The sequence below is a fragment of the Tasmannia lanceolata genome, unplaced genomic scaffold (genome assembly GCF_043159265.1).
Source record: "Tasmannia lanceolata isolate RefF3 unplaced genomic scaffold, GAP_Taslan_0.1 ptg000020l, whole genome shotgun sequence".
NCBI classification, from domain to species: domain Eukaryota; kingdom Viridiplantae; phylum Streptophyta; class Magnoliopsida; order Canellales; family Winteraceae; genus Tasmannia; species Tasmannia lanceolata.
In genome coordinates, this window is record NW_027518697.1 from 5,569,019 (window position 1) to 5,582,653 (window position 13,635).

Genomic DNA, 13,635 nt, shown 5'->3' on the forward strand with positions numbered 1-13,635 from the left:
TCTCGTACAAAATTTAGGCCAAAATTCCTGAAATTTCGGTTGAAATTTTTTAATGTTTCAGGTTTACCCAATTTCGGTTTCGAAATTTAAAACCATGCACAGTACATATTAGAATGGAAACACTGAAAACTCCTATATGTTTCGGTCTCGACTGAAACCCGAAATTTCGGATTTCGGTCGAAATTTAAAACCATGCATATTAGAATGGAAACACTGAAACTCCTATATAATTAAGTACATATATGATATCACTACCAAGTAGGGCTGCCATTTTTGTGGCATGGAGACCCATATGTTCATTTTAAGAAGAAACACTGCAGAGCTATAATTAATTGCATATCACCACCTAGTACACATCCAACAATTAACACACAAGGGCTGCCACAAACCATTTTTGTGGCGTGGAGATTTGTATATTCATTTTAAGAAGAAAACAATATGCATGCTATATATTAGAAGACAACCAAACTTCAATAATTGGTGGAACACAAACAAAGAAAACCTAGCACCATCTGATCTAGTGCCTCCATGCTACGCATCAATCAAACTCATTCAGGGATTCTTTACTTTGATCCTCAACTTCCTGGCAATCTGTGCTGCTTTGGGATGGACAGGCCTTTTGCTACAATCACACTGCTCCACCTCTATCCAGTTGATCACCTTGAGTAGGAGTGACTGGGGGCAGCAAGAAACCTTTCGTGTGTCACCGCCAGCTGTCGATCCTTTCCTTTTCTTCAGACCCATTTCTAATGTCGCCTCCAAAAAGTCCATAAACCAGTTTCCGGATTCCGTCTCGATCTCCTTACCCAATCTGATTGCGTTGCTGAAACTGTTTGCAATTGGTTTTTTATTTTCATCATTCACTCCTTTTCTATCCAAACTCTTCTCTTGGGCTTTGGATTCGATCTTTCGAGGGGTGAATGAAACCGATTTAGATAATGCTGACCTTCTCTTAGATGTGGTTATGTTAGAGTTCCCACTTTGGTCGATCGAGTTATGCACGATTTCATGTAGGATGGAGGAATTCTCTTCAGGTTGTTCTTTCATTGGGTCTTTCTGATGGCTTGTTGGGGTTTGAGCAATGTCACTTGTTATGCTGGTAGCTGCTTGAATGGACTCCAATTCAACCACGGCTTGGACTATTTGGTGATGAAAGTTCAGGAACTGATCAAAACAGGCAGCAGGAGAATCTGGTCTAGCAGATGTACTCAGGTCTGAAAACAACCTGCAATCAACTGAACTATATTAACTTTGACTGCAAAGTAAACAAGAAAAAGATATGGGTTTTAAAGATGTCTACATACTTCAAAGTCCTAACTATAGTTTCGGTTGCAGAGGCATCTCGTAGTGCTTGAAGAGCGATTTTCTGAACTGCTTCTCTCTGTTGTATGACTTCCTGTGAAGTAACAGAACATGTTGATAATCCACAAAACCAATGAATTATCATATAACTGTACGAGGGACCCAAGCCAAGACATGTGAAATTACCTTTCCAATTAGGCTGAGCTTTCCAGGTAATGACATGAGCTCACTGGTGCTGCTACTGGCATCATTCTTGGAAGAGATGTTACCAGACTGAGACTGTAAATGGAGAGTTGTCGCGGAATTTGACGAGTTTTTTGCATCTCCAGTATGGGTAAAGGACTCTCCTTTTCTAGTATTCCTTAATCTGGGTGGGGGTGTTGTACTCTTCTTTTCCTATAGGAAAACTCATTTGCAACATTTCAGAAACTTCCATCTTCTAACAGTAACAATTCATCCTATTCAAATTCATCAATGATTAAAATCTTTTTTTTTTCTTATAAAAAAGCTTCCATTGCCGACCCCTACTAGTTTGGGACAAAGGCTTAGTTGAGTATAAAAAAGCTTCCATTAAAATATTTTTCCATGAGCAGTTCATGGAAAGGGGTAGTACAGAATCTCTAAAACATAGTCCATGAGAACATTTTCAAGGAGAAAACAGTACAAGCTCTTGTAAATCCCCATGAAGTTGTTTTCTAAATTCAACAAAAGGCGAAGAACGGAAAATGTACCTACAGTGGAGTTAAAGGGACTCCTTGGAATCCTCCCTTCGCGTTCACACACAACGCTCTTACTCCTCGGAAACTTTGGCACAGAGGATGGAGCAAAACAGCTCTTCCTAACTGAAACTAGACTCTCTCCTTTTGAATCTACCATCTTGGAGAAAACCCCATTCACTGAAGATCTGAAATCCTTTTCCATTCTCCCTCGAATCTGCGGGGAAATAACAACACTAGCCGTCCGCATCGAATTAGACCTCTCTGTAATTGGCGTTCTTTGGTTAAATTCCAGAGGGATCGGCTTCACAATCTTCGGAGAAGAAACAATATCAACTAGATTTTGATCTGGTATCCAAGAACCTCTTCTGTGAGACGGGATTCTCGGATTATTCATTCTCGATTCGGGTTTCTCTCCATTCTCTTTGATAATTTCTATCGATTCAGGCGTGCCCACTAAAGGATGTCGTCCGGGGAGAGGCTTTGTGCCTTTTATGATGGGAACTGGCGATCCGGGTTCTAATCCATCAACATAAATGAACTGCCCGAGTTGAATTCTGTTAGTGAGAATGAGTTCATCTTGTTCAAATGGGAGACTCGCGTAAATTGAATGTGATGAATCAGATACTTTTATGTAGAACCCATGTTTAGGCCACAGATCCTTTTCATCCAGATCGACTGGGACGATATCAGTGACCTGTAAGAGTGCACTTCTGTGCTCGCAGGTGGGTTTTGTCCCCGTGTTCATGGCATTGAGGAGCTTCAGTAGAATTCCCGGTGCCAATGTTGCCATGGTTTTCACAGGGTAAACAGGATGAGAGAAATGTAAGGAGGATTCCCTTTCTCTTTTATGGTCTAGAGAAGATAAAGATGAAGATCAAATGCTTGTAAAATTTCGGAACCAGTAAAATTTAATAGAGAAAGCTTGTCAAAGACTGCATGGGAAGCCTTGATTCGGATTGAATCAGAGACTCGATTAAAATTCTTGATCAAGATTGAGATAGAATTATAAATGGCTATAGATTGGAAAAGAAACCATATCAAGGTGATTCACCATAAAAGCATTCTGGGTTCTTTTGTTTTTTCGACTCCGACAGAATTATAAAAGAACCCCAGAATCACAGAAACGCAAACAAGGAAATTCACCTGAAAATATTTGGATTCTTCAATTTTCCAGTAATGCCTCAAATGATATGTACAAAACTAAATGGAAAGAGCTTCCTGATATACAACAGAGAAAAATCTTTGAGAAATAGGAAAGATCATCTGAGATTTCAGGCCGGGAGAAGGATCTCAGCTAAAAAGCAGGTAGAGAAGGGGCTTTTCGAAAGGCCCGACCCCATTGGAAACAAAGTAGAGATTTTAAAATTTTGATTTTGTGAACGTTGGGGTAACGGTCTTATTTTATAGGAAGCATTGTGATGATTTTGAATTAGGTGAAAAATGACTGAAACAGCCTTAGCCTTGTTCATAATGACAAATAAATCCAAAGTCGACCCTCATTAACTTTCAAGGACAGGCTTATCATTTATTTAACTTTTAAGGGGTATATCTGTCATAGAAAAGAGGGTTCCGTTCCTGGCGTCATTTGGCAGTCTGTGGGTGACCCATCTGGAATACAAAATGAATCATTTGTACTAATTGAGAAGTAAAGAAACAAAGGGCTATTGTTATATTGTTGTAGAAGGAAGGGTAATAACTCTATGTATTGGAATGATTAGGGCATACTAGTTTGCCATAGGTTAGGGATAGTCGAGTGTCTTGTAATCTCTAATGATGCAAATGAATGTTATGTGTAATGACCAAGCTAAGCAATGTTTCATGAGGCCATGATTTCCCTTGTAATACAATGTTTGGAATGAGATGGGCCCACAATCCTTATGAATGGGGCCCATTTTTTCCAGCCATCCAAACCCTTTCTTTTTCCTTCTTGTGAATTGGGGGCCACTTGTTCTGGTGATCAAGAGATTCATCTGCTTGGCCATATATGGAAGAGAAATATATGAAAGTTGAAAGCCACAATTAGGCATTAAACTAAACTGCCTATCTATCATGTATGGAAGTAGGAACTCAAAATTAGGCATTGAACAATAACTCTTTCATGTGGGTTCATAATTTGTTAGTTTTGGGTTATTATCATAAGCCATATTACAAACCAATTTGCGCCTACTGGTCCTCATTAGCATTTAGTAAACTAGATAAAGTAGGTTAAGATTGTCCTTCAAAGAAGACTTGTACGTTCAGTAGTTAGTCCTGGCCAATAAGGCCCTCTTCGTTTTGGATTTTGAGAACAATGTGTTGATGATTTGGATCATTGAGCAATGTGGTCTTCACATATTTTGGCCGCTTTTATTTTATTAGAGCCTGATATATTACTCTCAATTTAAAGGAAAACAATTCCAAAATGGAATTTCGTTTGGAAAATAAAGATAAATGTGAAATTGACTTACGATTTGGTCATTTCTACATCAGTTTTGCTTTCATGGGTCTCATTTCCTTGTCTTCTTGCGCAGGTGTCACAACATAATTCAGTACTTAGGAAGACACCTTTTTTTTGTTCTTTCTTTTTAATCGGTCAAGGAGGTCCTTAAAGCCTTTTGTGCCACATGTGTTGGCAACTTTGAAAAAAGTTTCCAAAGAATTTTTATAGGGGAGAGTGAGGGGAACATGAAAAGCCCCTGTACCAGGCATTTGCCATTTGCCCCCCTTTAACGTGAACAAGGGGCAACTTTAACGCTTTTTGACGTCAAATCACGTTAAAAGTGGAGCGAATGCGTACTGCAGGGGTGAAAATATCATCGCCCAAACTTTAAACCAATTTTAAGTGTCTACTTCCTCCACTACTCCCTACCGCTTTCCCTCTCATACAATTGGGCCCCTAAATATGCCCTTTAATAATTTTCCATGGTTGCCAAATATATATGGCCTACAAAACAAGGGAAGTGATATTTACGCCCCTTTTGATCACTAGGGACACCCAGCGCCAGCGCCAGTGTATCAATGACTAAAAGGGGGCTAATGTACTTGACTTCAGAAAAATCCAGTGGGTTTGATTGCCCCGTACACTGGCGTTGAGTGTCCCTGGTGATCAAAAGGGGCGTAAATATCACTTCCCCAGAATAAACCTTTTCTCGAAAAAATACATTTACATTTTTATATTATGACAAATTAACACCTACTTTTTTATGTGGATTACCAAATGATAGGGCCCACCTATATTTTGTCTCTTTCTTTTGATTTTAATGTATTAACAAATGTAATGTTCACCAGAAGTCCTTCCATCAAAAGTTGATCCACCGGCCACCGGAAATTTTTTTTAAAAAAAAAATCAAAATTTTGGATCAATTTTTTTCATAGCCGTCTGGCCACCTTTCATAGGCAGGATTTTCCTTGGACCCATGTTACCCATGTCATGCAGACATGTGTCAAACAGTCTGACCAAACATTGAAATTTTTATCAATTGTTATTATTATTATTATTTTTTTGATGACATAGGGTATCCCCACCCAAACGTTTAGGGCAGGACTATTCCCTACGGATGCGGCAAGTAGATCAGGCGCATCGGGTAAGCCCGGGGGATTTGAACTCACGTCAATGGGGAGCATATGCAATTGTACAATATTTGCCTTGAGAATTCATGATCTAGATTCGTGGTCTTTGAATGGTTTGGTCAAGCCTTCTTTTAACTGATCAGAGTGCCATAGATGACTTTTGGTATTAGGTACTTGGTAAAATGGAATGGACCTATGTAGCTGAGAGTCTGAAGGTGTCCTTATAGAGGGTCCATTACTAGGGGTGCCACTCGGAATGATTTTTGGGAATTCTGGTTGCGCTTTTACTGTAAAATCAAGTTACGAAAAAAAGAATAACACAAAGTGGGCCAGTTTGTGGATATATTTTCATTATTGCATCAATTACAGACCACCATTTACGAATCGGCCGACTCTACCACTGTGCTATGCTCCGTTGTGTGGGTTAACCTCTTTTGATTATCACAGAACCTAACTCAGTGGTTGGTCTTACTAAGTGTTATTAAATTAATAAATATTTCGAGTTCTTCCAAATTGCCATTTTTAGTGCTACAAATGAGTCCGAAATAGGAAGACTCTTTCAAGAATTTTAGCTCGATTTAAATCACTTGATTGAATTCGAAATTGTAACCAAGCATTCGAAATTGTAACCAAACATCCTCCGTTGGTTCTATACCCGATTCATAGCTACAGACTTTCTCCCGAGATTAGAAATGCTAAAATAGGAATAAGACTTGGTATTATTAGAAATGTCCGGAAAATATCATTATCTCTCTAGAATTCATGTTCTACTGTTATAGCTCTCAAATGAACTGATTATACAAAGTTAAACTCATCCTTTTGAAAATTTCAATAGACCAACTCCTTCAGTCTCTCATATACCCTCGCACTCTCAAAGCCAACTCTAGAGCTAGTGACCTGCAAAAAAAAATCAGAGAAAACCAATCTCATTAAAATGAAACAAACTTTTATTTCCCAATCCCAAACAAACAAAGATGTAGTAATTAAACTAGTCATTACCTGAGAATGAATTATGTGGAAAATCTTATCACCCACATTCGAGAAACTAGCATTCACAACATCTGCCCCTTCTTCCTCAAGAATACTAATAACATCACAAAACATGAATTTCTTGTGAAACCCACTAATCAAAATCACTTCTAAACTAGAACCTAACTCCCTCACTTCAATCACAGGCAACCTTAAGCCTATCATCATTCCACCACTAATATTTTGATTAATTCCTTCAATACACAGTGCCATTTTCTTCTGTTTCAGTTCTTCTATTCTCTCTTGCAAATTCTGTATATAAACAGTAGCTTGCTCCAACTGATCTTGTTGTGTTGATGCCTCCTATAAAACAGAACCAAAACCAAAATAAATAAATAAATTACTACTTTTCATGAAATCATAACTTGGAATTGTGAAACAACCAAGTACTCCAAAAGTTTAAGCTGTTATAGTTGGTGTTATTTGATCATTTATACTTCAACACTCCCCCTCATGTGAGGCCCCACTTTTTTTGAGTTGGCCGTACATGTGGTACATGTGGACCCTCTTAGAATTACTCAGTGCCAGCTTAATTGGACTGTCAGGAAAAAAAAATTGGCATTATGATGTAATTCAGGTGAATCAAGAATTGGGTTTTCTAGTCTGAGGCCTTAGAATTTGAAACACAAGTAAAACTTTCAAATTAATCTTAAAACCCATTATAATTTAGGACCTTAAATGGTTGTTTTTGCAGAAATTCTGATGCGATTACGTGGTGGTAGATGGAAAATCTTGTGCTCCTATATCCCAATACATGTTCAAATTAATGGACTTACATATTTACATGCTTTACTGATAATATATTTTTTAGAACAAAGATGATTTAGGTACCTTTGAGTAGCGATTTGGGATGAGAGCAGTGAGCTTGAAGCAGAGACTCTTCATGTGCATTCTCCTGTTTTTCTCCACTGTCTTGCGTTCTAGTTTTGATGAAGCTTGGATAGTCTTCATCTCTCTCTCTCTCTTTTAGAGGGCACAAAGAGAGATTAAACAACAAGAGAGAAGGGTGGTTTCTCTCCTCTTTTTTTTTTTTCTCTTTTCTCACTCTCTTTTAGATTTTGTTTCTGTTCTGTTGGTTGAATGGTTTGGTAAGAATTTAAATAGAGAAGGAAGGGGAAAGAGGGAAGAAATAGGGTGATGTGGGGTGGGGCCCACAATTAGATTTATGCGCCCTGAATAGAATCAAGTGGCTTGACTTGCTGACTTGGTTCAGTTTCCGCGGTGTCACCGACCATAAATTAGGATGAATTATAATTTGCCCTAAGTATTAATACATTCGGTCCTTTTTCTCTTTTGGGCAACCTCCTTTTAGTGTAAAAGTGTAGTATAAATAGACTAGATGGGGCTGGCAGGGAAGAACAAAGAGTGAATAGCATAATAGAAGTAATACAGATTTAATTAAGAATAATGATATGGTAACCGAGTTCGGACCGAGACGGCTGAAAAGCCCTTTCACCTCTTTTTTGCAAGGCCTTCAGTTTGGACTTCCTCTCTTTAAAATAGTGAAAGTAGTAAACTACCCTGTCATGGCATGTGGGGATTTATTCGGATGCAGGAATACAGGTAAGTAGAGAGTAATATGTGGGTCCTACGGAGTACGAGGGTGCAGAGGAGGGTATATATGTGAAATCAGGACCGTTGGCATTGTAGAACACCATGAAGAATCTCACATGGCCTTGGTTTTACCCCAAAAGGACATCCCCTGCGTAGGATAAAGGGCATACTAACATCAACGGTTTAGCTTTTCTTGATGGAACTTAACAGGAATTGATCGATGTTTGGTGGATCGAGGGTGTAGGAGCATGATCGAGTTTTTCTAAAAGGGACCCATTTGGGTCAACGGACCTGATCATATATAGGCAGAGGTGGGGCCCAATAAATTCCTTTTAGGAATGAGAGTAATAGTAAATCTAGATCGTAATTACGAGGTTTGATGAGTGTGTATATGACAAATGAAACTCAGCAGGTGGTCGGTGTTGTTATGTGGGGCCCTCTCTTGCTTGGGGGGCATGTATTGAGCTGAGATCCTTTGACCCATCCACCCATGACATTGGTGGGCCCTACACATTGTTTTTTAATCTTGAACTATAGGGCAATCATTCGGTATATTTGTCCAGACAAGATGCTAAACAATAACAGTAATTCTGGGATAATAGCAACCATTGTTCATCAAGACTCACATGTGAAATCCTAATCTTGAACTTTACACTCAGGATGATATCAACCACTGATCATCACATCTTGCATGTGGGTCCACTTTGGGATGAGGTGTAAAATTGTGGACCCCAACCCATAAAAAAACATGGGGAATGATACATTCACCCGCTTTTCTTCCCCAAGCCACCCCCTTCGTCTTATATGGTAAACGGGCCGAATATATCATTTCTGAAAATATGAAGTGCAAAATGGTGGGCCCCATCCTATGCACTAGAGTTTGGTTGGATAGAGTGGCCCCTACCTAAGTCATCAAAACTTGAGGTGTAAAATGGTGGCCCCACCTATGCTATGCAAGGAAATAAAATGGTGGGTCCGCTGAGAGCTTTTTGGGAATTGTAAACTCTGATTAAGTATCTAGCTATGACTAAGCATCTAGCTAGGACAAAGTGAGCTCGCGCATATTATCAAAAGAGAAAAGTACAGAATGTAGGCACATGTTTCCAGGAATTATGGATTTCGGGTACCTTAAAAAGGCCCTAATACCCTTCTGACATCGACATAGTCCTCCTTTTTATTACTCCCTATTAAATTGTCGGCTTCACGAGGCTTCTTTTGGTTCGTTTGAATGTGTATTTGAACTGGCAGAACCTTGAGTTCGTTTCTATCTTGGCCGTCGGAAATAACTAGAGACGAATGGATGCTTGACACGTGTTGAAAAACTTTTTGGAACGGTGACAACCCAAAGTCAATCATTATCTTTTCTCACTTCTCTTTTGGCTTAGAACGGTAACGTTATTGAATACGTCTCTTTTGGCTTAGAATATTTTCACTTCTCTTTTGGTCCTCACTTCTCTTTTGGCTTATAATACGTATGAGATTCCGCCGGCGTACCCCATTATTTCCGCCGGCGTACCCCATTATTCTACGCCGGCGTACCCATGAATTCCACCGGCGTACACCCTATTTCCGCTGGCGTACCCCTTAATATTCCGGCGGTTTACTCTAGAATCTGGCGGCGTTCTCAGCCAAAAGAGACATGAGAAATAATAAAATATTCAACTTTTGACCTGATTTGACATAACTATATCAAATCATGTCAAAAGGGGAGCGTGCATGTAATGCAAGGGTGAAAATATCATGAGGAAAGTGTTTCTAGTCCGGCCGACTAGAGATCATTCTCTAGTCCGCCACCCAAAAACACATGGGTCCCACATATTTGGGTGATGCAAAGCATTCATTTGATGGGGCCTGACATAGAGACGGTATCCACAAGAAATTAGCTTCATAGGATCATCCCAACCCTATGATTTGTGGAGCTTAAAATGGACGGCTATAAACTGCCACAAATCTGTCCATTTTTTAACTCCACAAATCGAAGGGTTAAGAAGATCCTATGAAGCTGAATTTTTGTGGACATCCTATCTATGATGAGGCCTATCAAATGAATGCTTTAGATCACCACAAAATATGTGGGACCCATGTGTTTTTGGGTGGCGGACTAGAGAATGATCTCTAGTCGGCCGGACTAGAAACACTTTCCTCAAATATCATCTCCCTTATTTTATTTTATTTTAAAGTGAAGTGCTGATATCATTATCCATTCAGACATACACGTCACACACGACTAACACGGTGGACGTCACACCTAGGTCGTAAGCATGATCCAAAAGTTTAAAAGAGCAAGAACAAACATATCCTTGAATCAGTTTTCTCTACTAAACAATGGTTATACAACTTAAAAAAAAAAAAAGGGAACGGTATCTTTACATCCTTGTTTTGGTTAAACATTCCAACTTTTTGACTGGCTGTTGTAAAGAAAAAGGATCCCATTGCATTAAAAGTGCCCTAAGAACAGTTCATTCTTTTATAAAGTGGCTTCTTATGGATACGATTTAGTGTTTGTTGAGTATAATAGTTGGTCCTACATATGTGGGGGGTTTTCAAGAAAGCAAAGAGATCCCACGTGGGAAAAAGTGAATAGATGTGGAAGGGCTGATAAGGACTTCTCCACCCTCTCCTTATTGGCTAGCTTTTATGGATGACTTCTACTTGGTTCCCCACAGGTGGTATCAGGCCGGAGCGTGGTAACCCCAGTGTACCCTCGAGGATGGAGAAAAATACCTGGGAGAAGATCTCGTAGTTCCTAAGTTGGTTCCCGTTAATGGCTAGAGATCTTATATGGTGTGTGGTTGTATGGTCTAGTATTTGAAAACCTCTATAGATCGGAAGGTTAGGATTGGAAATGGTTTTTCGGGGTACAACCTACGGTGGGCACACACCATACAAAATCCCTGATAATAATAATACTCGCTTTGTTTTACACTTTTTTAATTAGCTTTTAACTGTTGTTACAGTATTAATAAAGATACTATCAACACCCAATTAAAAGGTATGCAACTTGCTATTATTAAAATATGGTAGTGCGGATATTGGTCCCCACATTCTTATAGTGAGTGCTTATTAAACTAGAAATAAATTGTACAAACCAAATAAATTATTAACTAATACTATGAAAGAGGAGACGAGAGGAAGGGAAATAGACGTTTATAGTATGAACGCTATACTTATGTTTTGGAGCCGACTTTTGTTTGGGAGAGCATCCAAATTGGGAGGACCCTTTGAAACAGAATGCTCCCAAATTGGAAGACAACAAAACCTCCGTACTTTTATTTCTCTTAACAAAGTAACCAGAATACCCCTATATTATGAGTAGATTGTTTGACGGTTAGGATTAATCCAAAATCCATCATAGATTTTAGATTGATTTCCCGATAGCCGCGGATCTACTTTCATCAATCAAACTCTCTTCAAACAATTCATTGGTTGGGCAGAAAGTGGTCGGCATTGGGCTTTTCGGCCTGCCGGAGTAAGACTTTAAAAATTATGCCAATTTTAAAGGGAAATAATATATTCACCCCCTTTCTTCCCCGCCACTCCATTGTAATCTACAAAGAAAAGTCAAAAATACACTAGAGAAGGTGGACAATGAAGAAAAGGGTGTGAATATATCAATTCTCATTTTTAAAGGCTACGGATTATATTCCCGCTACTGTGTTTTGATAATGTGATGAACTCACCTTGTCTTTTATTATTGAGGGTTGCTTCCAAAAATTCGGATTTCGGTCAAAAGTCCGAAACCAAAACGTACCGAAATTGAAGTTTACCAAATTTCAGAAATTTCAGGAATTTTGGCCGAAAATTTGAAAAAATACCCTTTTTATTTCTTTACATAATTTCGGTAGAAATTGTTAAAGAATTTTCAAAATCAAGTGTTTTGTGGTCAAAACAAATTTTGAAAAATATTTTCTTTTAGTTGTTTTGAGAAAAGAAAAACTATTCTTTGAAAAAGTTGATTTTTGCTTTTGTTTTTAGAAAGAGTGTAGAAGTGCATTGAAAAGATAGTTCTACATTGCTACGGAGAAAAGTTGGAGATGTCATATATTAGTTCACTCATTCCTTTCTCTTGTTTGTGTGCACGTGGGGTCTTCATGGGTCGAACGGGCTATGGGCTATAGGGCACATAATGACGCTTTTTTAAGCGTGCGATCTGTACCGATCATGTAACGGTTACAGGGGAGGACGGGATTTTAAATATCCCAACAGTCACTCCAGGATTGATCTGGATTATTGAATAGCGTATGGGCGCGATCTAATGGCCAAAATTCAAACCGAACTGGAAAGACACTATTTATGGATGCTTTTCACATTGAAAAGTCACCAGAGGCTCAATAAAAAGTGTAGAACCCAGCAATTTTAAGAGAGAAACGAATTTACTTATTTCTGGGGCAATTCTCAAGACTTCCAGTGCAGTTATACTCTCTTTTCTCACTCCCACCAAATTCGTTTTACATACTGTTGTCATTATTGTTTATTTAATTACTGTTATATTGCAGTAACAGTAATTAGGCTGATTCTCTAAGGCTTGTTATTCTCTAAGGGCATTTCGGATTTGACTCCGCTTGTGCATAGCGTCGTCAAATATAGTAGGACATTCCCACTGGCTTAATTGTATCTTGGAGACAGTTCGCGGATCCCCTTTGCACACTTCTAGTGGGGGCAAAATCTGGCTTAAGGAAAGTGATTTTGCACCTCGAAGCAAACGAGTTACTATTCTTTCTTCTCCAACAGATATAAATTATCCCCAACAGAAATTACAAAAATTTTGGCCCAAAAGAATCGAAATTTCGGGACTCTGCCGAATTTCGGCCAGGACCGAAATTGAAATTTAAAACCATGATCAGTAGTCTCTTTAAAAATTTATTTATATTACAAAGAGTGGTATTTTTGTCTTTTGGTCATCATCATGAGGTAGAAAACGCATTGTGGTCTTCAAAGGCGTTCTCCTTGGCATTGTGTCAATTAACTTTGAAGAAAATTCTGTGAAGCCCCATTAAAAGGCTCGTGTCAAAATTAGGGTAGACTATTTTTTTCACAGAAGTAAGGCATTGCCTGTATTGCGAATTACCGACCCGTTTGGAAATTTCAAAGCATAAAACGCCTGTATTGCTAGTTAGCGACCTGTCTGGAAATTTCAAAGCATAAAACGTAGTTGATGTGACAGTAGTGGACATAACAAAGAAAAGTTGAATGACGCACGCATAACGTAGATTTTGTATCCTGTGTGCGTGTGAACCCCATTATTTTAAAAAGTAGTGTGGGCCCACTTCATAGGATGATTCAAACCCTTCAATTGTTGGGCCACAACTTAAATATCATGTACCACATAAATCATTGATGGTCCTAACCCCGCAGAACTTAAATAGGATGTATCCTATAAATAAATCATGCATCTCTATAGGATGATCGTAACCCTCCGGTCTATTGAGGTTTCTATATGAGCCCAACTAATGAACGGTTTGGATCAGCCTACAATACTTTT

At 38.8% G+C, this 13,635-nt stretch overlaps 2 protein-coding genes across 2 annotated transcripts; both read right to left on the minus strand.

Moving 5' to 3' along the window:
* Positions 1–379: 379 nt before the first annotated feature.
* On the minus strand, positions 380–3,374 carry LOC143854742 (uncharacterized). Its single transcript, XM_077364850.1, has 4 exons — positions 2,038–3,374; positions 1,489–1,698; positions 1,305–1,396; positions 380–1,225 (listed from the first exon to the last, which is right to left on the minus strand). Exons 1-4 carry the CDS (start codon positions 2,809–2,811, stop codon positions 553–555), a joined length of 1,749 nt encoding a protein of 582 aa, XP_077220965.1. The 5' UTR covers positions 2,812–3,374; the 3' UTR covers positions 380–552.
* A 2,862-nt stretch (positions 3,375–6,236) lies between these two features.
* LOC143855029 (transcription factor bHLH162-like) lies at positions 6,237–7,679 on the minus strand. Its single transcript, XM_077365191.1, has 3 exons — positions 7,431–7,679; positions 6,570–6,902; positions 6,237–6,467 (listed from the first exon to the last, which is right to left on the minus strand). The coding sequence occupies exons 1-3, from the start codon at positions 7,548–7,550 to the stop codon at positions 6,399–6,401; spliced, it is 522 nt and encodes a 173-aa protein (XP_077221306.1). The 5' UTR covers positions 7,551–7,679; the 3' UTR covers positions 6,237–6,398.
* Positions 7,680–13,635: the final 5,956 nt, after the last annotated feature.